This window comes from Amphiura filiformis, chromosome 8 (genome assembly GCF_039555335.1).
Source record: "Amphiura filiformis chromosome 8, Afil_fr2py, whole genome shotgun sequence".
NCBI lineage: Eukaryota > Metazoa > Echinodermata > Ophiuroidea > Amphilepidida > Amphiuridae > Amphiura > Amphiura filiformis.
Window position 1 is genome coordinate 4,959,206 of NC_092635.1, and position 24,496 is coordinate 4,983,701.

A 24,496-nucleotide genomic window follows, 5' to 3' on the forward strand; every position below is an offset into this window, starting at 1 on the left:
AACACATGCGCTTAGTATAGCAAACTCGATGTCAGTGCACGTTTTCCAGACACTGGGGCTTCTCCAATGATAATTTTTATCATAATTTTCCTATAAAACTTGTTGAACAATGATATCAATGGTTATAAAACTAGGAATGATTTTTTTCTGTGCTTTTATTTATTTTGGTGGTATGTAGGGGTGTGTGTTTGTCTGTATGTTTACTTTCCTTTTCTCGTATATAACTTTTGAAATAACCATCTGCTGAGGACACACTATCAACTTCTTTTAATACGAGCACAAACAAACCTTGCTCCACTTCTCGTCCCTGCTTGACACCATTATAGCGGTAACATTGAGGAGAGCGTGGCCTAGCGGTTAAGGCATAGGACTGTGAACCCAAGGGTCAAGGGTTCGAATCCCAGGTCCGGCTCTTTGTGTCCTTGAGCAAGACACTTCACTCTACTTGCTTAGTGCTTCGGAGGGCACTTTAAGCTGTCGGTCCCGTGTACATGCATATTTTCTCACATTAATGTAGTGTGCACGTTAAAGAACGTCACAGGCTATTCGAAAAGAGCAGGGGATCAGCCCGGTCATGTTGACTGTACTTCAAAAATACACTCATCTACTCTAGGTTCCAGAGTAAAAAAATAAGTACAGCTTGTCTGTACGCAGTGCGACAATACTCATACATATGAGGGAGGCACTTATAAGGAAGAAGAAGAAGAAGAAGAAGAACATTGATCAAGGAACCATTCAATATTTACAGCGGGGGTGTAAGTTTTAAGAGGAAATTTGGGGTCTTGAGGGGGAATCTTAATATTTTACTTGACCCATGAAATGTGGGCCTGGAATGTGCATTTTAAATTGAGAAAAAGGGGAAACAACGGGGTATCCAAACATTTTGAGCGGACGTGAGGAGGGGAATGCGATTTTTGTCAAAACGCTCACCCCGCCCCTGGCGTAAATAATAAACGGTCCATAGCATAACAAATAGCAGAAGATGCATAGGCCTAACAACAAGAATGTGCTTTTGCCTGTCGCCGGCTCAAAACTATAATATACTTGGCATTATTATTGATAACAACGGCGACGCCAACAATATCAATAACAAATTATAACTATAAAAGAATGTAATCATAATTTATTTTTGTTAACATTAGTTTTGAAAATGTGACATAAACTATATTTGTTATTTGATATACTAAATTAATACATTAATCTAATTGTAACTGTCATACACACGTGCCTTATTAGGCCATATAAAATTAATATTTTGGTTCTCGTCCAGAGGATTTTCATGAATTGATGAGGGAGGGAGGTGGGGTTTTTTTTTTCAATGTAAAATCAGCACTGTCAGTAGTTTTCGGTCTTTTCCAACAGTGCTCGAGGAAACGATGAGGCACTTTTTTTTTTTTTTTCAAATGTGAGATTCTTAGGGATAATCCCCTAGAGTAGCACAAAAAGACTTGGAAGTGATCCTTGTTCTCTAATAAACTTATTTATATGTATGAAAAATTCATAAATCATTCCAAAGTCTAAAATAATTAAAAAATCTTTTTTAAAAAAAATCTGACAAATCCCAGAAATTGAGGAGGGAGGGGACGAGAACCAAAATATTAATTTTATACGGCCTTATTCACATTATACATTTTTAATGTTACATTAAATTTTATTGTATGAATAGACCTGCGCAACATTTTTAAGTAATTCACACATTGGCATATAATTGACACCTCGATTATTAAACAATAAATTATGGATTATAAAACCAATATCTATCATATTCAGACACACCCTCGGTGGCACTACGTTGGCGCTATTCTTAAAACAGACAGCAGTCATGTAAAAGGCGACAGCATTTTCGCCAAACTATTGTAAAATTATTAAAATATATAAGCGCTGTAGAAATTAAATAAGATTATACTATTACTAGAAAGAAAAAAAGAACAAAAAGAAAAAACAAGGAAAAAATGAACGAAAGAGAATAAAAAACGACTAGGAAGAAAAGAAAGGAGTTTATTTGTAAATCAGATTCAGAGGAATTTGAGGAAAATGTAAAAAATGGCCAATATTTATTATAAATTATAGCCTACGTTTTTACATATTTTTTGTGGGACCAAAGAGCACATTAGACATATCGAATTGCATTTTGAATACGAGGAATGTCCTTCTGATATCAAATAATTTTGATTTTTTTTTTAATTCGCGATGTAATACACATTTATGGCAAATGATTAAAAATTGATATTTTTGAAATGTAACAGTCCTCGAAGTAAATTGTATAAATCTAATCATATATCCTTAGGCCTGTAAGTGTTGTGTATAGGCCTACCCGGGATGAAAAGCTGTCCACTGTATGGAAAGTTTGACTTTTTGTTTCCCCCATAACACCAACAAAATTTGGCTTTTCATCCCAGCTACATACACTTTAAGTAATAAGTACAAATGCTTAGATTTTATAAAGTTTACTTCGGGGACTGTTGAATATAATAAAATTTTAAAAATAGGGACTAGGTAAAAAAAAGGGGCAAGCAATTTTGGCAGGCCCAAACTCCAAAGGGAAGGCAGGAGATTTTTGGCAAGTTAACAAAAGGAGGGCAAGAAATTTTAACACACATAAATTAGGCACCTTTTAAATAACCCTCTAAAAGGTTCAAGAAAACAGCACGGAAATGTTAAAATATGCAAAACTGAGTCCTAGCTATAGCAAATTAGGTTCTCAAAAATTTGGACACGCCGGCAAAGAGGGAGGCAATGATGGCGAGAGGGGGAAAGCATTTTTGGTAGGGCCATTTTGAAATTTGCCCCCCCCCCCCGGACAGATAATGCATAGAGCATGGCATGGGAATATTTGAGGAAAATGTTGACGATATGGTTGAATGACGTCATCAAATTAATTATGCATCACAAGTAGCAAAGCCAGAATATAAAACCAAGATGGCTGCCATCAGACAGGCAAAAAAGTTACTTCGGCTCGAATTAAAAAAACGATTACAGGCGCTCTCAGATGCTGACAAGACACGACAGGCGGATTTTATAACAAATAAGGTATACTCCTATCTGAAGATGAATTTTTTAAATGTGTCACAAATTCCTGTAACATGTAGGCCTATGCAATTTGCAATGGAGCAGACGAAAATTTAAGCTTACCCATACCTCGTCATGCGTAATGGCCACATTCTGTCGCTTGCGATAGATCGCCTCTTCCCACTGGGGACACTTTATACTGTTGGCGTTGCACTCAATGGGGGAAATCACATAACATGCCATTAATTTAACCTCTATAAAATATTGTAAGTCTTGATTGATGAAATAATTCCAAAAAAAGAGTTGATTTCTTATTTTTCATTTTCAGGGAAGTTAAGTTAGGTAGGGGGTGTTATTTTCTTTGGAAGGGGGTGTTAAATCCGATCATCCGGTGTCAATCTCAAACATCCGTGGTTGTTATCTGTCCGTCCGTGATGTTTGTTCACTGGTATCCGATATCCGTGCGCATGTTGATCATCATGCATCATACAGGTGTAATAGGCCTAAAGTGAATAAGTTTAGCTAAGTTTTATCATGCGGGAAATAATTTAGTTTAATTATGACATTTTAAGCTTCAAATTTTTAACATCCGTTCATCCGGTGTTTGTTGTCCGAATCCGAGGTCCGTGATCCGTAAAGTTATCCGAGCTCCGTCATCCGTCAAGTTCTCCGAGCTCCGTCATCCGTACTATACCAACCTCCGATCATGAATATACTGGCATGACTTGCAGGGCCATAGAATTTTTATACCAAAAATTAATGTCAGTATGTGTATGAAAAAAAGCAGAGGAAGAAATGGATACCAAGGCTAAGTTATGTTAATTTCAAATGTTGGATTGGGGTGGTGTACATGTTCTGAAAACCCCTGATTTTGGGTTTGAGCCCCCACATTTTGAATTTTAGGGAGTTCAGTGGTTTTCAGAACCCTGGTTTTCAAACTTAGTGCTATCGTACCTGAAAGGAAGGGAGGGACGGAGAAAGAGAAAGGGATAGCAAATCTGGTTGGGTAACTTGTAAACGTGTAGATTTGTGATATTTTTTTCTAGCTCATAAATCATCCCATCTACCGACAAAGCAAGAGGATATCAGTGTATCTAAGCATGCCTGAGGAAGTCGGCACAGACCAGATCCTAAGACACATATTCGCCAACAATAAGACATGCTTCATTCCGCAGTACATCGGCCCCCGTATGAACATGCTCAAGTTGAATTCTATGGAGGACTTTGAGACCTTACCCAAGACTAAATGGAACATTAAACAACCTGCAGAAGGAGATGATAGAGAGGAGGCACTGTCGACAGGTTAGTTCCCAAGATTGCTACAATTAATTTGATCAAGGAACAAATATAATATGGGACACATAAAACACATTTGTGATTCAGCTACATTAGATAATGATTTACATTAAAAAGAATTCTTTAATATAGGAACTTATCATCATCGTAGACGCTTTCCGGCTATGTTGCCATTGCGCACGCTACTACTGCTCTCCAGGCTATTAATCTGTCATTGGTCTGTGTAAGAGTTTGTTCATCTACTTCTTTCTGCATTTGCGCCACCCACGTTGGTTTTGGGCGTCCGACAGGACGCTTTTAGTTTTTCTTTGAAATTCAGATAGGGCTTGACGTGCTGGAGTTTCTTCTGGGAGTCTGTATAGATGACCCACCCAGTTTAGTCTTCTTCTTTTGATGGTTTTGCTCCATGGTTCAGCATTTGTGTTTGTATATAGATCAGCATTTGTCATTTTGTCTAGTTTTGTGATGGATATTGTTCTTCTAAGTAGAGTTCTTTGAAATACATCTATTTTGTGTTCAAGTTTTGTTGTCAATGTCCATAATTCACTATTGTATAGAAAAATGGATCCTACATACGCATTAAAAATTCTCATTTTTGTTGTAATGTTTGTTCTTTTGCTTTGCAGGAAATGTTTGAGTTGATTATATGATGCTATTGCTAGACATTTTCTCCTTTTTATATCTTCGTTAGTATCTAGTAATGTTCCTAGGTATTTACATTTTTTCCAGTCTGATGGAACTTAATTGATTCCTAAATTATTGTTCTGTCAAACACCCATTACCTGAGTAATGTTTTGAACTAACAATGTTTCTTTCCATTCTATAATTTGATATTTTTAGGTGGTCTAGACTTAATCATTATCCCTGGACTCGGGTTTTCAAGAAGCGGTGATCGTCTTGGACGTGGCATGGGCTATTATGACTCCTACCAGAGACGATGTACTGAACATACCAGTGGGAAACCACATACAATTGCATTGGCATTTAAAGAACAAATGTGTGATTCTATCCCAACTACAGATGATGATATCACAATTGATCATGTGCTTTTTGGAGAATGAACATCTTGGAGCATACTGCATTAGTATTTTTTTGAATGCATATAATATTATTTTTATCACAACTTTTGGAGCAGATAAATCTTATTGTCATAAATTTGTATTTTTCCAACAAGCACATCATTTGATGAACTTAGATGTTCAGCTTCCATCTTCTTTATGATAGTCATCCAGATGTACATACCACTCAGAAGTTGAGAGAATCTATGTAGAAATACATCTTGGCATAGTAGATAATAGATTTGTAGAGGAAGAATTCTCTGATATGGAGTATTTTTATACTTACTTTTTCTTTTTTCTGAAGAAGAAATGTATAACTGAGCATACCATGCACCATTTGAACATATCTTACATCATCCAAAAATTGGTACTAGCGCCCTCATTTTCAAATCAGTACAGATAACTTGGTTGGAGATGTAACAAAGTAATAACATGAATAATGTGAGCTATGAAATCAAAATCCATGATCATGAAGTTGACAGTTAGCACTTTTCAGTTTTGGTACTGGATTTGTCAATTGTTTTGTAATTAATTAGTCTTTTTCTTGCCTTTTTTGTTGTTTAAATTTTATCAAATTTTGCTAAAATGGTTTAGGTCGTATTGTGTTTTTCATACTAGTTATTGTAACCTGGAATGTTTTACATATACTTGTCACAGTAAATGTTATAAATATCAAATAATTTTATATGCATGCTTTATATTTCACATGACCAATATATCATCTTTAGTATATTGTTTCCCTATGAATGATTATGTTGAATAAAATATTTATTTTTAAATATACTGGTAAAAGTGGATGGAACAGTATTCATCAGACTCTTTGTACAGTCTAATGCATTTTTTGTGATTTTCGTGCAATATGTACCAGGTGGTGGCCGCATTGCATTCTCTAAATTCAGTAAATTTTCATCGTCAACCGTGTAATTGAATGGGATTATTTTGAAATTTTAAAACGCTTGAAATATCACAAACAAATAGGCCTATGTTGATAAATAATATAAATACCGGGTGTCCCAAAAAAAAAGGTTACATGTAGATTTTTGAAAATAATCTAAGGTAATATTTTATTATAAATATCCTTTTCATGACATAATCTATGTGCCCTCTACTAGTACCCCTCTGAATGTCAAGTTCACAACCTACGTACTTAATCCGCATTCCACGCATTCTTGAGCAAGCTCTTTACGTGACATAATGCAACACGGGGTTCATTATACCACCGTCACAGCCACCGTGCATTTTGCGGGGCACTTGAGTAGGCCCAGCCATTGCATGGCAAATGCAATATATTATTCTGATAAACAAATAATAAAACTTGTTCAGTTTTATTTCAAGAGTTCATTCAGAAAATGTAAAAACAAACAGCAGCGATTTCAAGTCAACAAAACCAAACAAGGCCTAAATGCAAAAGATTGTTATTCATTTTACTATGCTGATAACATGAGATACAGCGTGCAGAACTGCTTTCACCAAAAACGTGTTCTTCTCTAATGACCACCTGACCAGTGTACAATATTTTATTTTTCAATATGTTTCTTTCGTTCAATAAGTTCAACAATGAAAAATAAGAGAAACATAAAAAGTAATAAAGAAAAAAAATCTGAAAACAAAGGTGAGCGTGTGTTCAACTTTCGTTGTGCGATATTTTGATGGTTAGCCACTCTTGACACCCCTGTCATCTTGCCCTCATAAGTTAAGTTGCTTTTAAGATACGGAATTGAAACTTAGCAAACAGTTGCAAGAAGGATCAATAAATAATATGTGAACAAATTACATTGTTTTATTGTACCATCACAAAATGCGGTTCATTTTCTACATGTAACCTTTTTATGGGACACCTTGTACAAGCTAAAACCGTTGGGGTTCGATAATGAACCCCACAAAACTAACCGAGTATATTGCAAAAATGCCATACGGCCGGGCGGTTTCACAAGTTGCCGGCTCGATCATGTCATCCGCCACCTGATATGTACGTTAGATAGATTTTCAAAATGAGGTGTCAAAGGTTGCCAGTAGCGTAGCCAGCAGGACTCCCCTAACAGAAAATGACAGAGAAAAGTGCCCCCTGACAAAAATGGAAGAGAAAATCAGTAAGGCAAAGGAAAGTAAAGGGGCAAGGAGCCTGTTTCCCACCAAAGTTCACCCCACTCATGGACCAAAATAGTGTAAATATCACATTTTTGCATGCTACGTGCGCATATCATTGTCCCTTTTTTGGAAGCTCAAACACTTAATATGTACAGTCTCTGTGAAAAAAAACCGGCATATGTATATATCCCACCGATAATGCCGGGAAATATTTTTCGTCTTTGCCCCCCCCCCAATTATTTATTTTGCACTCCAACCAAAAAACCTGCCTGAAATGTATTTTATGCCCCACCCTCCACTTGTAATAACTCCATGTTCAGGTTTAGGTTCCCAAAGAGTCTGGAAAAGTTGTGAAATAGAAATTTGATTTTGGTCTTGTAAATTCCAGAGAAATTTGTGATTGTGTCCAAAATGGTTATTATACACCAAATCTGTGTTCACATTTTGATTCATTAACTCTTTTCTTTTCAAAAATGTCTAGTTTTACACGTGGTATGAGAACAATTAAGAAATATTAGCACTTTTACCTCATGGATTACTGAGACATGACAGCCCCGTAACATGACAGGAAAATAATTATTTGTTTCTTTTAATTTCAATATATTGCTTACAGTCTTGGGATGATTCAATTCAAGAAGTATACCCGTGAACTTTTGGTGATTAACTTGAATCATGAAAATGATTCGAAGAATACAAAATGGAAATGACACGTGTCAATTAGGAGGCTAGGTTTTACTTTCCACATGACACAAACTATAGTATTACTAATCTTTTGTACCAACCATGACCCAGTATTCACCAACACAATTTTTAAAAGAACATGCAACACTCTTTAAAACATGTGATACGCAAATAGAAATCAGTTTCATGGAACATACTGTAGTACTTTATTTCAAATATTTTTTTCTTCATAATTTGATAAATTATCAAAATATACAAACCCCCAAAGGTAGATCGTACATTTTATTTACACCCAGTAATAGTACTTATTACACTTGAACAATGGTATAACATGATTTTATGCTTTTATAATAATAAATTTTACATTGTCAATTACAATTATTTTCCTCAGTGTTAGGTCACAACATCTTGTTACTTATAATTTGAATTTTTTTTTACACATAGCAGTTCATCACATTTGCGTCATGAGACACGTACTTCTTGCATTATACTCTGGCTTGATTTAACAAGGAAATCCAACAATGGCACTGATGGTACTAATTTATAATACGATGGGTTATTCCAGAAAAACAGCATGCCGGAATACCAAAAATTCTCCACACTATCTGGTTTCAAAAGCTAGTTCTCATGAAAAATTCCAACAAAATGGGGTCACGAGTCTGAAATCTAGAATTTGAAGTGATTATTGAAATTCCAGTTATGTTTGTGGAAAACAAGATTGGCATTTCATTTATTTTGTTCCTTGAAGAATCCAACCTGTATAATGAGTAATCTCAAAGCACATAATTGAGCATCACTCGGAAGTTGGAACCAAGTTCAACCAAGCATTATGAAGGCATTATAAAGTTACCAAAAACTGAGGACATTTCATAAACCCCTTTACAATTGAGTACTGTGTAACATTTTAAGCATGTTAATGTCATTAATTTGGAAAACGACAAACATATGAAGGATTAGATGTGACATTTGATTTGATACAACCCCCACCCCCACCCCACCCAAAAAAAACCACCAATAAACCAATACAAATATAATACTCTTTGAGTTGTTGGTCACAAACAGTAGCTTTAGATGGCTAACTACCATTTTGTATTCTTGATGTTGAGTGTTTTGGCCCTGTTGCCAGCTTTCCCCATGATGACTTCATGACCGTGAACTTTCGAAGCATCAAAGGATTCAAAGATTCAACTCATCAAGCCACTAACATGGCAATACAGCCATCAAAAGCAACAGTTTGAGTTTCAAATAATTATATGGTATGCAGTGCAGGGTGGGTTGGGGTGTGCCGGGGTGAGGATGTGGGGTGCTACATAATTCAGACATCAAAGTATTATTCAGAGGATACCCCGAATGCCGAAAACATACATATTTTCTCTGTCCCGGGTACTGCAATTAAAAACCTCAAGCAAAAATATGGTAACATACCAAATATTTCAATGACTGAAGGCAGGTCCTAGAAACCGTACCATATAAGTGAAATATTTAGTAAGTTGTATGAAATAATAAAATACATGCAACAATAACATAATGACATTTTGTTAATATTGCAAAATAAGAATTATTAAATTCAATGAAATTACTTTCAAATACTATGGTGTGCAGTATTTGGATGTGGGGGTGTGTTGGTGGGGTTGTTGGGTAGGTGTGGGGGTGTGATTGTTAATGTGGGTTGGGAGTACGTTGTTACATTGTTTTCCGTGTCAGTGGAGACCCGGTGCGAGGAAAGCGTACTTTAGCAACATGTTGTCTCGGTACAGTCAGTGTTAACTAAATTCTCACTACACATGTTCTAAGACAACAATTATATTTTAGTGAGCAGGCATTTGATAGAAAACGTACCGAAGTTTGATATTTGGGGAAATAATAGTCAGTGTATGTTGAATAATTAAATACAATATAAACATACAACCTTTTGCAAGCATTGTAAAATTATCTTGAATGGAATCAAGTCTTTTGGATGCATTGCATGTGGATAGGGCCAAGTAAGGGGGTTACTGTGGGTGGGGAGGTGCATGTTAAACAGGTTATCGAAGTACGTACATTTTTCCAGTGCACCCTGGACGTGCATGAAAAACGTATATTTAGTAACATGTTTACATTGTTTCTGTCTTAGTTAACTATGTTATTAGATAGGCACAAATAATAACATCTTTCAAAACTTAAATACTGTGCACAAAAGGTATCTCTACAGAAAAGCGTCCACCATTTTAAAACTTAACAAAAACAAAAGGATAACGCATTTTCTTCACTTAATATTTATTAAACTTAAAGCAGCATGTTTTGTTTTATTTTGAATTCTTTGTACATTTTACAACTTTATTCGGTTTCACTTCCTTGTTTCGGTTTTCTTTATAGTTGTTTTGTTTTAGTTCTTTAGAAGGTAGTTTATGAATCACTCTGCTCTCTCAATGTAAAATGAAGTATCTGATGATAATAAGTCAAGCAAAAAAAATATTGACTGAAGAAAATGCGCTTTTTTTGGAAACTTGGATAGGTCAGTTTGTCATTATTAAAATTCGACCTTCAACGATTGAAATGCTTGTAACCCCAGATTCTCGCAGCCGAGTAAGCTATCTTACTGCATATCACCTTAACATTATGGCGGGCATTATCTTCTTCCCAAGTGTAAAGATACTTTTTGTGCACAATATAGTTGATTACCACAATAAAAAGTACTTTAAATATTTTGGTCATGTGCAGAAACTTTCAATTTATATCTCAATACAAAAATATACATATAAATCATCATAATAATGGCACTTCTATTCCATGTATGATAAGTGCCAACAAAATCGAAAGTAAATATGCACACTCCATCACAACAACATTGAATTGTTGGTTTTTTATGCTGATTGACATCGAAAGAACGTGGCACAATTTCAGCATTTCATATTGACTGAAGGAACTACAATAACAATACATCTGATGTCTTTTCCAAACATTCAGCTATACTCTCAACTAGCATAATAGGTACGGGTAATACTGTCCTATGGGAAATACATAAATAGTTTTCGCTTTATCAGCACACGTTTATAAATACGTGATTCCAAATTAATTGGCAGCAATCGACTGTCTTACACCCTTCACTTCCCCTATAAGATGCGAGTTGTATGTAAGCTGCAGGTGTTTGTTGGATTCTTCAAACGATAATATCACACACCTTAATGCTATTGTGTTTTATAGCGTGTGCTGCATACTTCTATTTTACAAATTATGCATTTAAGAAGAGCTAAGAAGATGTCTTAAAATATATATGTATTGTTATAAAAAGTTACATAAAGACTTTTTATTGCTTTCTGAACATGTAGATATTCCGATCTACATTTCAAGATACATTTTTTGTATTATATAGATATCTAAAAGGCAGTTCCCTACTTCCAGACTCCAGTCAAGCATGTCAGGGAACAATCAACAGTCTCAAAATATCACATAATATGCGAATGTTGTAGTAGTATACAAAGACGACACAATAGATACTTTTGCACCAACAACTTTGACGAAACTGACTTAAGGAAGCCAAATAATTATTTATTGATAAAGTGTCTCTCTACGATCCTTTAGCGGCAAAATACAAGACAATAACCAGAATAAGTGCAAACACTAATATAATGAGAATAAGAGCTACCACAAGTCTCCATTTCTTCTTGATCTCCGATCTCCGTTGGGATGCTTCGATTTCATCTTGATTAGATAACTGTGGTTCTTCCTGGTAAGCTGGTTTGGGTTTAGGACGCTCATTACCTGATAATGACGCCATGATTTGACTACCTGGTATTGCATTCTGTTGGCAGAAAGAGGAGAAAAGAGTAAGAGTTGTTTATAGGCGTGTAGAATGATATTTTATTAAAAACCTTTGCAACATTTGAAATACCTTGAACAAAATTCACGATGTAAACGAGCAATAAGCTTAAACTTTGAATTAATATTGTAAATAATAAACTCCTCAACAAAAGTTTGGAAAGGTTTTTCAAGCATCTATATCTCAGATTATTTGTGACATGTTCATGTCGTGTTCCATATCAATAGATAGCTACTCTATTCCCCTTTACAATGACACCACATTTGAAACAATCACCTTCAACAATCAAATTGACCATTATTCTGTGCAGCAAGCTGCAATCCCATATTGTCACAATCTGCATGTGACATAATGCAATCCTCCAAGATGACACCGCTCGCCCCACAGAGCCAGGGTAGTCAACGACTAGCCTACCTACAGAATATGGGAGTAGAGAGAATGGAATGGGCTGCCATCAGCCCAGACCTCAACCCGATTGAACACTTGTGAGACCGGCTTGATCGTGCTGTAGGCCCTACGCGCCAGAGTAGGCAATGCAACCACATTGAATGACCTGCGACGAATCCTGGTTGAAGAATGGAATGCCATTCTACAGCAACGTGTGGCCAGGTGGTGAGCAGCATGCATGTGAGGAGGTGCCTGGCTGTTGTGGCTGTATATGGTTTTCCATCCGTTACTAAGGTTAGTGACTAATGTTGTTTGAGCACAGAATAATGGCCAATTTGGCACATTCTGTTTGAGACCCCACTACATTTACAAGACGTGTCCTCAACCGTGAAAAAGGTAATTGTTTCAAATGTGGTGTCATTGTAAAGGGGAATAAAGTAGCTATCCATTGATATGGAACACGACATGAACATGTCACAAATAATTTGAGATATAGATGCTTGAAAAAACTTTCCAAACTTTTGTTGAGGAGTTTGTATAAAATGGTACGGTGGTATTGTTTTTCTTAACATCTTAAAATGTTATAAAATCAATGTACGATATGTATTAGAACTCTTACATGCAATCCATACTAATATTTACAATCCCAAATAAAGAAGGTTACCAGAACAATGACGAAAAAATAGTAATTCAGCTGAAACTTACCCTTGATATTCTTGAAGGCATAATTCTACCTGCAGTTGTCTGCAATAGAAATGAAATATATAGAAATGTTAATATTTTATATCTTCACAAGCATATCAGAAATGTTTGAACATATTCAAATACAACTTATGACAATGACAGTTTTTGTTCTACTTTTTGCTCCTTTTGCATGATATGAGGAACCTGAATTCTAAAGGAGACCAATCAATTATTTACCTATGGAGACCCGGCATCTGGAAAACGTACATTATGATAGAGTTTGCTTATAATGTATTGTGTTGATCTAATGTATAAATAGAATTGTGGGTGCTGATGATGTTTTTATTTTGTGTTGTTGTTGTCGTTGTAATTGTTGCCAATGTTGTTGTTGCTGCTGTTGCTGTTATATTATTATTATCAGCTGTTGATTATCGACAAGCAATAGACACAGTTTCAAAAAAACGCACGTTAAGACTGCGTTTGTTTATTAGCAATTTGTAGCGAATTTTGATGTTATATATTCTTATATTTTTTATCCTTGTGAAATGAAAAAATCTGTAAAAGAGATTAATATACTTTAAATATTTATGTTTCTTTTCTTCTTTTTTGGAGACCCGACAACTGGAAAACGCACATTACATGCAGTATGATCGAGTTTGCTTGCAAGTAATATTGAATTATGGTTGCAGTTCATGTAATATATATTGTTATTGTTGCGGTTGTTGCTGTTGTTGTTGTTTTAATTTCCGTTGTTTTGACTCTTTTGGTTCATTTACTATTTCAACTCGTATTATTCCAAGCGTAAACAAAAGAACATCAAAGTCATCTTCAATGTTTTCACTCTTTTGGTTCATTTACTATTTTAACTCATATTATTCCAAACGTAAACAAAAGAACATCAAAGTCATCTTCAATGTTTTCACTCTTTTGGTTCATTTACTATTTTAACTCATATTATTCCAAACATAAACAAACGAACATCAAAGTCATCTTCAATGTTTTCATTCATTTACTACTTTAATTAATATTATACCAAGCGTAAATAAAAGAACATCAGAGTCATCATCAAGGTCATTCCGAGGGTAGGAAGACGACATCACATATGTATACATTTTAGTAATGGTGTGTTTAACGTTTTGACTTGAGCACGAGTAAGTGAGGTTACGTGCACGGTCCTTTGTTTCACCCAATTTATTGTTTTCATTTACTACTTACGACTTTCTTGTTTCCCGCTTGACCATTCAAAGCTCCATTCTGTTTCGTCGGTCCTTTAAATCTGAAATTCTTGCTATAAGCAATCTTAGGTTCAACAAGTGCATCATTGTCTTCCTCGTCAGAGTTTGTTTTTCTCTTAGATTTTTTGAATGGTTTTTTAGATTTTCTTGAGGAGTATCCTGCCTCCTCGTCATCATCATCAGCACCAATGCTTCCAGTACGAGCTCTCTGTGCATCGTTGGAAGGCACTTCAATTGTTCCATCTTGATCATATAGTGGGTTAACTTTCATTGAGTCGCGTTTAGCAGCTGCTGCGGCGGCTTTCTGCTCGTCCTTGCCGAAGACTGTTGCCATTTTGGCATCATCTACTTCTCGTTTGCTTAGTCTATTGAGCTGTACGCGCTGAAACAAAATGAAATTATATCAGGTTAGTAATGGTATTCATGTACCGTAAAACCTCGTCTACAAGCATAGGGTGTTTTTGATGAAAACTTCATACAAAACAGTCATAAATATGCCAATACAATAGATTGGTCTTCCAATAGTACTTATTTGTATATGATTGTATCGGTAATATTATTTGTTCAAACTACATGATGTTATCATTTTGTTGATGAATGGTGAATGGATTAATTTAGCTTTCATCAAAAGCATTTTATATGCTTGTAAACGATACTTTACGGTATTATACTTTAAAACAAGAATGTCAACATTATATTGCAAACATTAAGTACCAGTTAATAAAACAAAAGATTTCAAGATCACAACAGACAACATTCTGAACCTGTGGATCTATTTCTTTTTTATCTCTCGTAGAAGAAAAGTTATGGCTTTCCAAAACTACGGGGATTTGATTGTGTCATATCATCGAGTTACTAACTATTTATAACTCGATAGTCATATTAATATCGCCAATCGATGTTGTTTCATTTTCCTTATTATAAATTATGTCTGATATGTACTTGGGGAGTATGTTTCGATAACAATTTCTCGTTCGCAAGAGCCCACAGACAGGAGAGGTAGTTAAATACATGTAATTCTGTCAGGGTAGCCCATTCCTTTGTCGTATGTTTGTCATTCTAGTTCATGAAGACAATAGGGTCGAATACAATAAGGTCGACAATTAGACCATGTTTGAATGCTCATTTTAATAAATTTTCACGTGTCATCGAAAGTTCACATTATTCAAGGTCAGGGGCGTTGATACATAATAATTGTCCATCGTCGTAATCAATACCGATATCATGTATCAGCCGCGATATATTGAAAAATATAATTATAGTTAGCATGGTTAGTAACATATTAAATACAAATGATCATTATTTTTAATTAATTTGTCCTGAAATATATAGGTTACCTTTCCAATTGCACCCGCAGCCATTGTAATTCCTACACTAATGCAATAATAGCCCCTATGGTCGTTAATTTAACCAAACGGTTCAGTATTAAAATGTCCAATTAGTTAATACATTTTTGTAGAATCCATTATCATCATCGTCATCATGTATGTTTTACAGTATTATGTAAATCCGTTAGAACTTGATTATTATCCATAGCTGAAATAACTGCACTGTATAATTATAGTTTCCGTAAACAACATGGTCACTGAAATGCAACTGCTATCGTTGATGACACGCAACAATAGAATAATATTCCAATTTTTGTCTACACATTGCAACTTCATGGAATGTATATCCGCAACCACTGATGAGTAAAATTATATTCAACCCACAATCACAGTAGCATTTAGTCCCCCGTATTTTGCACCTCTTTTAAGGTGATACTGACCACGATGTAATTAAGTATAGTGGTCGATGTTGTTGTCAGCTTTATAATAATATATGCCCATTTGCCATTATAAATTATTTAAATGTGAGGCTGATATTATCTAAATAAAGTGTTGCACCTGTTTATGGAGCTACTAAAAATTATATAAGTACATTATAAATGCAAAACTTGTTAATCATGAATTGCTTGGAGTGACTGTTGCAAATCGCCCCGACTAAAAAAATGTTAATTATGGACCAAAAGTGCCCAAAAGCGTGAAACTCACGCCAAATGAGTGCGAGTTACAGCCCTATGTTATAAAATCGTATTTTTAAGAAAAGGTTCATAGACTACAATCATATATGCTTGCATTTGTTCTCACCGTCGATTGTATATTCTGAACGCCATTGACCATGCATGTTGACCCGAAAGTGGACATTGTCGCTTTATAACTATAGGTTTTCCAAAAACCTTAATTTTATAATTTTCAGGGTTCGTTAAAATCTTTAGAACAATATGCCTAATAATATATGGGACATACATTTTAATTATTAATACGCTCTTTGAAAATATCAAAGTAATCAATTGTCTAAAAAAGTGTTATATCCCAAATAGGTCGGTATCACCTAAAATTTCATATTTCCATAAATGGCGCTATTGTATACATTGCAAAGGTGTGTCAGCAGGCGAGGTATTTCCCTCGCACTGTATGTGTTACTTTCAATGAATAGAATTGATCTGTGACTCAGAGAGGTAGACTATTCACAATAAAATACAAAATTTATGGTCCAGGGAGTTCACTAAATAAAATCACTGAATGAAGAAAACTAAACACCCACAGTCCTTAATCACGGTTTACGTTAACTGCACAAAATGGGTATAGTTCATACACCATTTAGCACAAAAAAGTCTACAAAAAGTCCATCCGAATTTAGTTGTTGGAAATATGTGCCTTTCACTCTTTTTAGCTATCTCTAACTTGCAGTTCAAACTCGATTGCCCTTCTTTTATACGGTAATACATGCGCACAATTACCATAGGGGCACGGTTGCGCAACTGGGTACAGGCTCTTCCTCACAATCGGACTGTGGAGGGTTGCGAGTTCGAGCCCCGGCGCGGCGGTGCCATCGTGTTGTGCACTGTGCACTTGGGTTTGTTTGTTTGTTCTGTTTGTTTGATCATTAGAATACAAAAACAAATGTAACAGAGAAAGAAAAAATAAGAAAGCACAACATTGCCCTCCTCACTCGAACCCTCGCTACCCAGTTGTGAAATGGGGAGCTGTTAGGAATATGTTTTACACTCTATTGACAGCCTATTGGCATGATTGGCACAAAATAATTTGCTCTATAACATCTGTCACTCGAAACACGGCAGCTTAGTTGTCGGCAATGCACAGTTAAAGATAATAAAGGAAATATTATATGGATCAAAATAAAATAAGAATAAATGCGTCGCATAAAATCAATATTCTACATCCGACATCAATATGTGAGATATCATTTTAAAGCAAAAAGCAGTTATGTGTAACTTGGTAAGAATTTTAAATTGATATTTTCGAAGATAACTGCAGTGTTTTGATGGGATAATTGCTGATGGGTGAATCTTTTTCATACAAATGTATTCAAAATAATACTTTGTCAAATATATGAAGCTATACTTGTAAACCGTCAAAAACAACTTTTTTCTAGCCTCAGAGAGGGTATTCAAACAAAACGTTAGGGAAAACGGTACCTGTATGGAAATTAAAAGATTTTCTTTTGGTACAGAGTAAAAATTGTTTCAATTTGAGATCAGTCTCTGATCTACAAGGGAGACAAGCAATTTCGGAACAAATGCTTGTTTTTTAGCAGACGTTGTTCTGATCAATCAATTTGCCCTATCTAAATTATATACATTTCTGTCATCTTGCAACTTCTTGCTAATTTGGTTTGCCATACATGTATATAATTTGGATCCCAAAGTTGTAACATGCATAAATACATACCAGCAGGAATACATGTGTTAAGGGTAGACGAGGATTGTTGGTCGAAGCAGCCAAAAAATCGATTTTCATTATCTAAATCGATATAATTGTTCATTCTACAAATCATATGCTTTGAAAACTTGCTTGATTTATTGTTGTTAATGAGTTTGTATACGTTTTACAAAAGTGTTGTTGTTTCAGTACAACTTAAGAACTACGGGACCAACAAAAGTATTAAGTATCCCAGCAAACACAAACACAAACAGGTCATGATAACGTTTTAAAACGTTTTGTATGAAAACACACTACAACAATATTTTTAAATGTTTTCAAAAAATGTTATTGTAAACTATTTTTGCAAGCATTTTTGCCAAATATTGTGTCAATACTTAAATAACATTATGTTAAAATATTTGAACCCAGCAAACACAGAAATGTTCTTAAAATGTTTTTTTCAAAACCTTTTAATAACATTTAAATGTCGGGTTATATAAAGGTCATGAAAACGTTTTTAAAACGTTATTGAAAATATTTTGGGCAAACATTTTTCGCAAAATATTTTTTCAACCCCAAAATAACATTTTGTTTAGAATGTTTTGTATCAAGTTTTCAAGAATGTTTTTGGAATGTTATTAAAACGTTTTTATACCCTTTAAATAACCCGACATTTAAACGTTTTCTGTAAAACATTTTTGTTTGCTGAGCAGTAGATTATCAAAAATGTTTTTTAAGGTTATGAAAACGTTTTATACTCTTAATATACCCTTTATATAACCCGACATTTAAACGTTTTCTGACAACCTTTTATGACCTTTTGCGAATAATGTCGAAAACGTTTTGTGTTTGCTGGGATATCTGTAATATTTGAATTATTCTACACACTCGCTATGTGAAATTAGCAATGCAACAGTTTAAAATAGTTGCTAACCTTAAACACTAATATTCCCATTGCTTTCCATCATAATCTGTTAAGCTACTGAATAATAAAAGAGGACATATTTGTACACGTCTGAACATGGACGTCTGAATATTAACATGGTTAACTTCGTAGGAGCATTTAATACATGTAGTATTTGTCTTTTGCATTACATAGGCTATGTATGTTGAGGTAGCTTTTTATTCACATTATTTAAAAACAGGCAGCTGTAGCACTGCCTTTGCTTCCCAGCCTAAACCCAAACCAACATAGATATGGTCCCAAGACATATTATAATGTTATTTTAGAGCATAAATGCATAATTATACATGTACATGTAGGCTATATGTTATGGACTGGCCTATTGAAATTGTAGGATCAGGAAGTTGAATTCAAATCGAGGGTTGGGATTGATTATATAAAAGAACATTAGCCTATTCTGAAATTTATTTGTGTTTTATGAGTAACTCGTTCCCGTTGACAGTTATTCACAGTCTTGCATGATTAGTCTGTGAAACCATGTTAACAACACGTACATTAAACATTGGCAGGTGACATTGAGATTCATTCTCTCATTTTATGAAATCTGAATTGCATAAATTATACAATTAAACTCTTCATGCATAAAACCGTTGTACAAATAATACAAGTATGTCAAAGGGTTGCAATCCATCTTCTTTGGTCGCTGATTAGAATATATTTTGTTTTGCCAAAGATGCATTAAATGCATTTTTAAAGTTACAATATTGGTTATATACTGAAAACGCTAACCTATAGCCTACCCCCAATATCAATAAGTACCAGTGCTCCAACAATTTCAAATTTGAACGAATTAATTCAAACACTCTTCATAATTGATTAATATGTACTGCAGGGGCCACCCAGCGATCTTTTCCATTTTTAATCATTCTTGTTCAATCAGCAGCAGTTTGTCTAAACTTGTGTAGATTTTGAACGAAAAAAACACACCCTAGATATGAATAAAATCTAATTTAAAACAATCAGAAAGGAAGATTTAAAAAAGATATAATAAAGGAAGACCTTTTGTGGGTGGGGTCACGCCTTAAATGCGATTTGTATTATGTTGGAATTGATTATGTAGATCGTGTATTATACATTATTTCTATTCCATTTTGGTAATCGTCCATCCCACTGCAGTACGAAGTGAGTGTCATATACGTGTTGGTACAATCGATTGTAGTCAAGCGTTGTCTAGGTAACGCATCCAAAAAGGACAAAATGGTTGGAATGATATACCCATGCTTATAATTGGTACCATAATGCATTTATTTTAATTTTCAGGTAATAATTAATATTTGTGACACAATCTCATCTAATCAGACCAAAGTCACATTTTATAAAACCAAATAAACAACAAAACAAAAATTGTGATTCTCTTCCAAAATGGTAAATAAGTTAATTGGCAAGATAATAATCTACTCAAGTTTTTAAAAATGTAATACGGTAAGTCTAGATGCAATCCAATATTTATGTATAAATATTACAGCACCAACTTTTTTTTTTTTTTTTTGTAAAATTAAGTCAGATATTGAATGTAACAGCTTAAGTGATTTTAAAAATGCTGGCAATCAATTTATACACTGACATTGCTTTTGACCACCGTTGAACAGGACGGTACAATACATGTACTTTTAATTCATCAATAACGGTGGATCTAGTATAGGTGAATACATGTAGGCCTAGATCATATTATTATAAAGGTTGCAGCTCGCTGTGTGTTAAAGGTTCGTTATGAGGTTCGCTATGTCGAATTTGAAATAAACGGGGAAATAAAGTTCGCCATGTCGAATCTAGCCCTAAACTTTAACACCAACCCTATGTTAATACTTACTACTGAAGCCATCTTGAATATTATTCAAAATGAAAAAGCGGAGTATAGTAGGCCTATTCAGGGTTCGAATTTGTCCAAATCCAGTCTACACAATAGGTATTCCATAAAATAGTTCCAACATCATCTTCTCTGAATGGATCATTTTATTGGAAGTAAGATTATTCTGCAGGTTTCCATGTTTCACCAACATAAAATGTAGTCAACAAATCACATTATTTTACGTTTAAAAATACATGGTCAACTGCATTCAAAGCAAAGACACAGTCAGCTCAACGGAGCTAAGAGAGCCGAAGAAACTATAACTTCGTAACTAGAGCTCTTATCGCAGACTGTTCATTCAAGTGGGTTTGTTCTACTCAATTGTATTTTGAAAATTGGGCTAAAACAACCACTTGAACCATTATTAGGAATGAAAAGTGTCCAGCAACAAATTCCTTGGCCGTCTTTTTAAAATGCTTTGCTTAAGGGATCTAAAATGAGCATTTATTGCGTTTCGACAGTATTTTTTGTGGGACATGAGAGCACCTCAGACCTATCGAATTGCATTCTGAATACGAATCATGTCTTTCTGATATCAAATAATTTTCATTTTTTTTAAATCACAATATAATACAAATTTTATGACAAATTATAAAAATTTGATATTTTTCAAATTTTTGATATATAGCAGTCCTCGAAGTAAATTATATAAATCTAAAGACATATTCTTAAAGTGTATGTAGCAGGGAGGAAAAGCCGACGGTCAATTGAAAATTTTGACCTTTCATATTGAAGATATGGATTTTTTTCCCAAAAAGACCTAATTTTTTTTGGTGTTTTGGGAAAAAATCCATATCTTCAATACGAAAGGTCAAAATTTTCAATTGATCGTCGGCTTTTCATCCCACCTACATACACTTTAAGTATAAATCATCAGATATATAAAGTTTACTTCAAGTACTGTTAAATATCAAAAATATCAATTTTAATGATTTGCCATAAAATGTGTATTAAATTGCGAATTTCAAAAATCAAAATTATTTGATATCAGAATGACATTCTTCGTATTCAGAATGCAATTCGATATGTCTGATGTGCTCTAATGTCCCACAATAAATACTGTCCAAACGTTCATACCCCAGCCCTTAAGTACCGTATGAAAGATCGGAAAAGTCCATAAGCAATCCCATAACAATAGCAATAGAGCAATAGCAAGGCCATTTAAAAAGTTCATTTGTTGTGGAAAGTAACAATGAATGACCTACACGTATATTCATTAAGGTATTGTATACTCTACGCTTAAACAGATGATGGTAAATAACCCATAACACCTTACAATTTCTTTAAAACAAAACACGATTTCGTTGAAAAATATCGGAATTCTATAGGAATGAAGGACAAGAGGTTTATTCATGTACATGTACGTTCTATTGAATGTTATCTATATCTCTCCCTGACTGTCCAAATGTATGAAACCAAGGTCAACTGTGATTTTAAAAATTATTAATGACACTTCCTAATGTGTTGTTACAAGAATATAGGATGAAAATCCCCGTTGAGAATTCTACTTCTTCAGTCAAAAATGACATAAAGGCTCTCTGTTTGGAAAAATGTTGCAAAATATATTTCTGCATCATCAAGTATTTACTATTTCATTTTATTAGGACTACCGGTATCGTAGTATGTTTATTACAAATGTCCATGTTGAATGAGACATTGCAAGAAAGTATAGCAGCAATGGAAGATTTTGATTGCTATAGTGTATAGCCTTATAATTATATTGCATCTTAGAGCAACATGACATACATGTACTACTACTACTAGGTCTTTGACTCTGACATGCAACACTGGTGCAAGAGGTCCCAGTGCAACTCCCGGTTGAGCTGGAGGCACAAAATATTATCCGCTCTCATCTCACTCTCTTACTGTATTTGAATTGTGTGACAGATACACGGACCTCGCAGCCAGTTTTGACCAGAATAACGCCTGGCTGTCGGTTACACCCTTCCCTAAAAGCACCCGATGGAAATAAAGCAGAGCCTGGAAATAAGCTTCGCAGGAGGCTTTCTTGAAGCTTGAGTCATCATGGACCATTAAACAATAACAAAGATGGAGAGACTGGATTTGTGCCGATTGTGACAGTTTTGACTTCTTGACAGGTGAAGGTATTTCTCCCATACCTATGGATATACCACCAAACACTATTATTATACAAATGCACAGGATACCTATTTGGATCCATTGTTGTCATCTTAGTAAAATGTGAAGATTTTTTGTAAATCTTAATATTTTGAAACTGTGAAATCCCCTGAAATGGGGTATTCCAGTTGAAATCTACATGATACACCAATAGCCTAATGGAAGAGGGGTCTTTTAATACCTGAATCTGAATGCGTGACTCATTTGCAATCTACACCCCCTGTGTGGGAATAGGGTCATGTCTTCCATTGGGAACATATGGATTTCAGTTGCATGGATAGCCCAGTGTAAGATTTTATGAGATCTAGAAAGTCCTAAAATTTATTATAGTTAAGAATATGTGGATGTGTGTTAACCATATATTTTTACCAAGGCATGTGATCAAGAGTGTTAAGGGTACTTGAACGTTAGTTAAGGCGACTTAACAGATATTAAGGGGATTCTGTATACTTACCACACTGGAAGCACTTGATGATCTCTCTCTGCCATCACTTTTCTTTTTGTCTTCTTTCTTTTTATATCTCCTTTGAACAGGCTCTTCATCTTCATTTTCGAAGACTGCATTATCTATATCATCAAATTCATGATCACTGTAAGATGGTGGTGGGCCTACTGGATAACCATTCGACGCCATCGTTGATGAACCTATACCTGATGTGATAGGCCTATAAATTAATGTTACTGTTGCGATGCAATTGTTTAAAAATACTGACGACTTTTCCAATATGTAGATAGACAAATACAATTGTCAAGGTAAAATAATGTCCACTTTCATTTTTATATATCGTGTTTACATGTCAATGAATGAATGAAATCGACGCAACAGGTTGACAGCTGATGATAGCGATTAATAAACCGTCCACTTAGTAAATCGCTAAGGAAACACAAAACGATGGCGATCTTGAAACAAACACCTTTTCCGTCTTGAATCAGAACATCATTTCACATTTTCATTTGTATCAAATATGCATTTCATAAATACCATGTGTTTTCCTTGTACAAAAATAACGGTACTGCAGCAAAATGGCGGATCTATATTTTGGTATGCATCATCGCTGAACCTTTTTGTGCAGATATTCACCACGCCCGCTATATTGAGTGTGTGGTATATTTTCTGTGGTAAGGCCTTTTCTTATGTAAATGAATAGATATGTACAGTGTTCAATGAGGCTGGGTGAAATCCTTTGGGTCATTAAACAACAAGTAGGCGATCGGCATATAAAGAGTAAACAAAACGAAATATAGAAAGTCATTATCATGGTCATATTATATATATCTTTATATCAGTCTGTGAAGTCCTGACACAATGTCAGAACGTGTGTGTGTGTGTTCCAAAAATATTACATTATGAATGTTAACATAAATATCATAGTTCCCAACATGTTACAAAAAAGGTTTGCAAAATGTGTTCTGTCAAGTGTTCATTTCTTTAACACTAGTGTTCAAAATTGAACACATTGAAATATAAAGTTTTTAATTATGGCCTGGAATGCGTTCAAAACTGTTCTCCCCAACAGTTTTTAGTGTGACAGAACACTGTTAAAAGGAAACATGGACAGTATGGGTAAAATTTCAGTATATAACTTTAAAAATTATAGAA

General features: G+C 34.6%; 2 protein-coding genes across 3 annotated transcripts; one reads left to right on the plus strand and one right to left on the minus strand.

The window, feature by feature from the left end:
- Nucleotides 1-2,907: 2,907 nt before the first annotated feature.
- On the plus strand, nt 2,908-6,159 carry LOC140158530 (5-formyltetrahydrofolate cyclo-ligase-like). The gene is made up of 3 exons (XM_072181651.1): nt 2,908-3,030; nt 4,056-4,311; nt 5,146-6,159. The coding sequence occupies exons 1-3, from the start codon at nt 2,920-2,922 to the stop codon at nt 5,364-5,366; spliced, it is 588 nt and encodes a 195-aa protein (XP_072037752.1). The 5' UTR covers nt 2,908-2,919; the 3' UTR covers nt 5,367-6,159.
- A 2,964-nt stretch (nt 6,160-9,123) lies between these two features.
- On the minus strand, nt 9,124-23,980 carry LOC140158531 (uncharacterized). 2 transcript variants are annotated; one of them, XM_072181652.1, is made up of 4 exons: nt 23,351-23,980; nt 14,218-14,619; nt 13,024-13,062; nt 9,124-11,913 (listed from the first exon to the last, which is right to left on the minus strand). In XM_072181652.1, the coding sequence occupies exons 1-4, from the start codon at nt 23,528-23,530 to the stop codon at nt 11,680-11,682; spliced, it is 855 nt and encodes a 284-aa protein (XP_072037753.1). In that variant the 5' UTR covers nt 23,531-23,980; the 3' UTR covers nt 9,124-11,679. The 2 variants fall into 2 exon arrangements, with proteins under 2 accessions (XP_072037753.1, XP_072037754.1); XM_072181653.1 differs by lacking the exon at nt 23,351-23,980 and adding an exon at nt 15,575-15,854.
- Between the last annotated feature and the right edge of the window lie 516 nt (nt 23,981-24,496).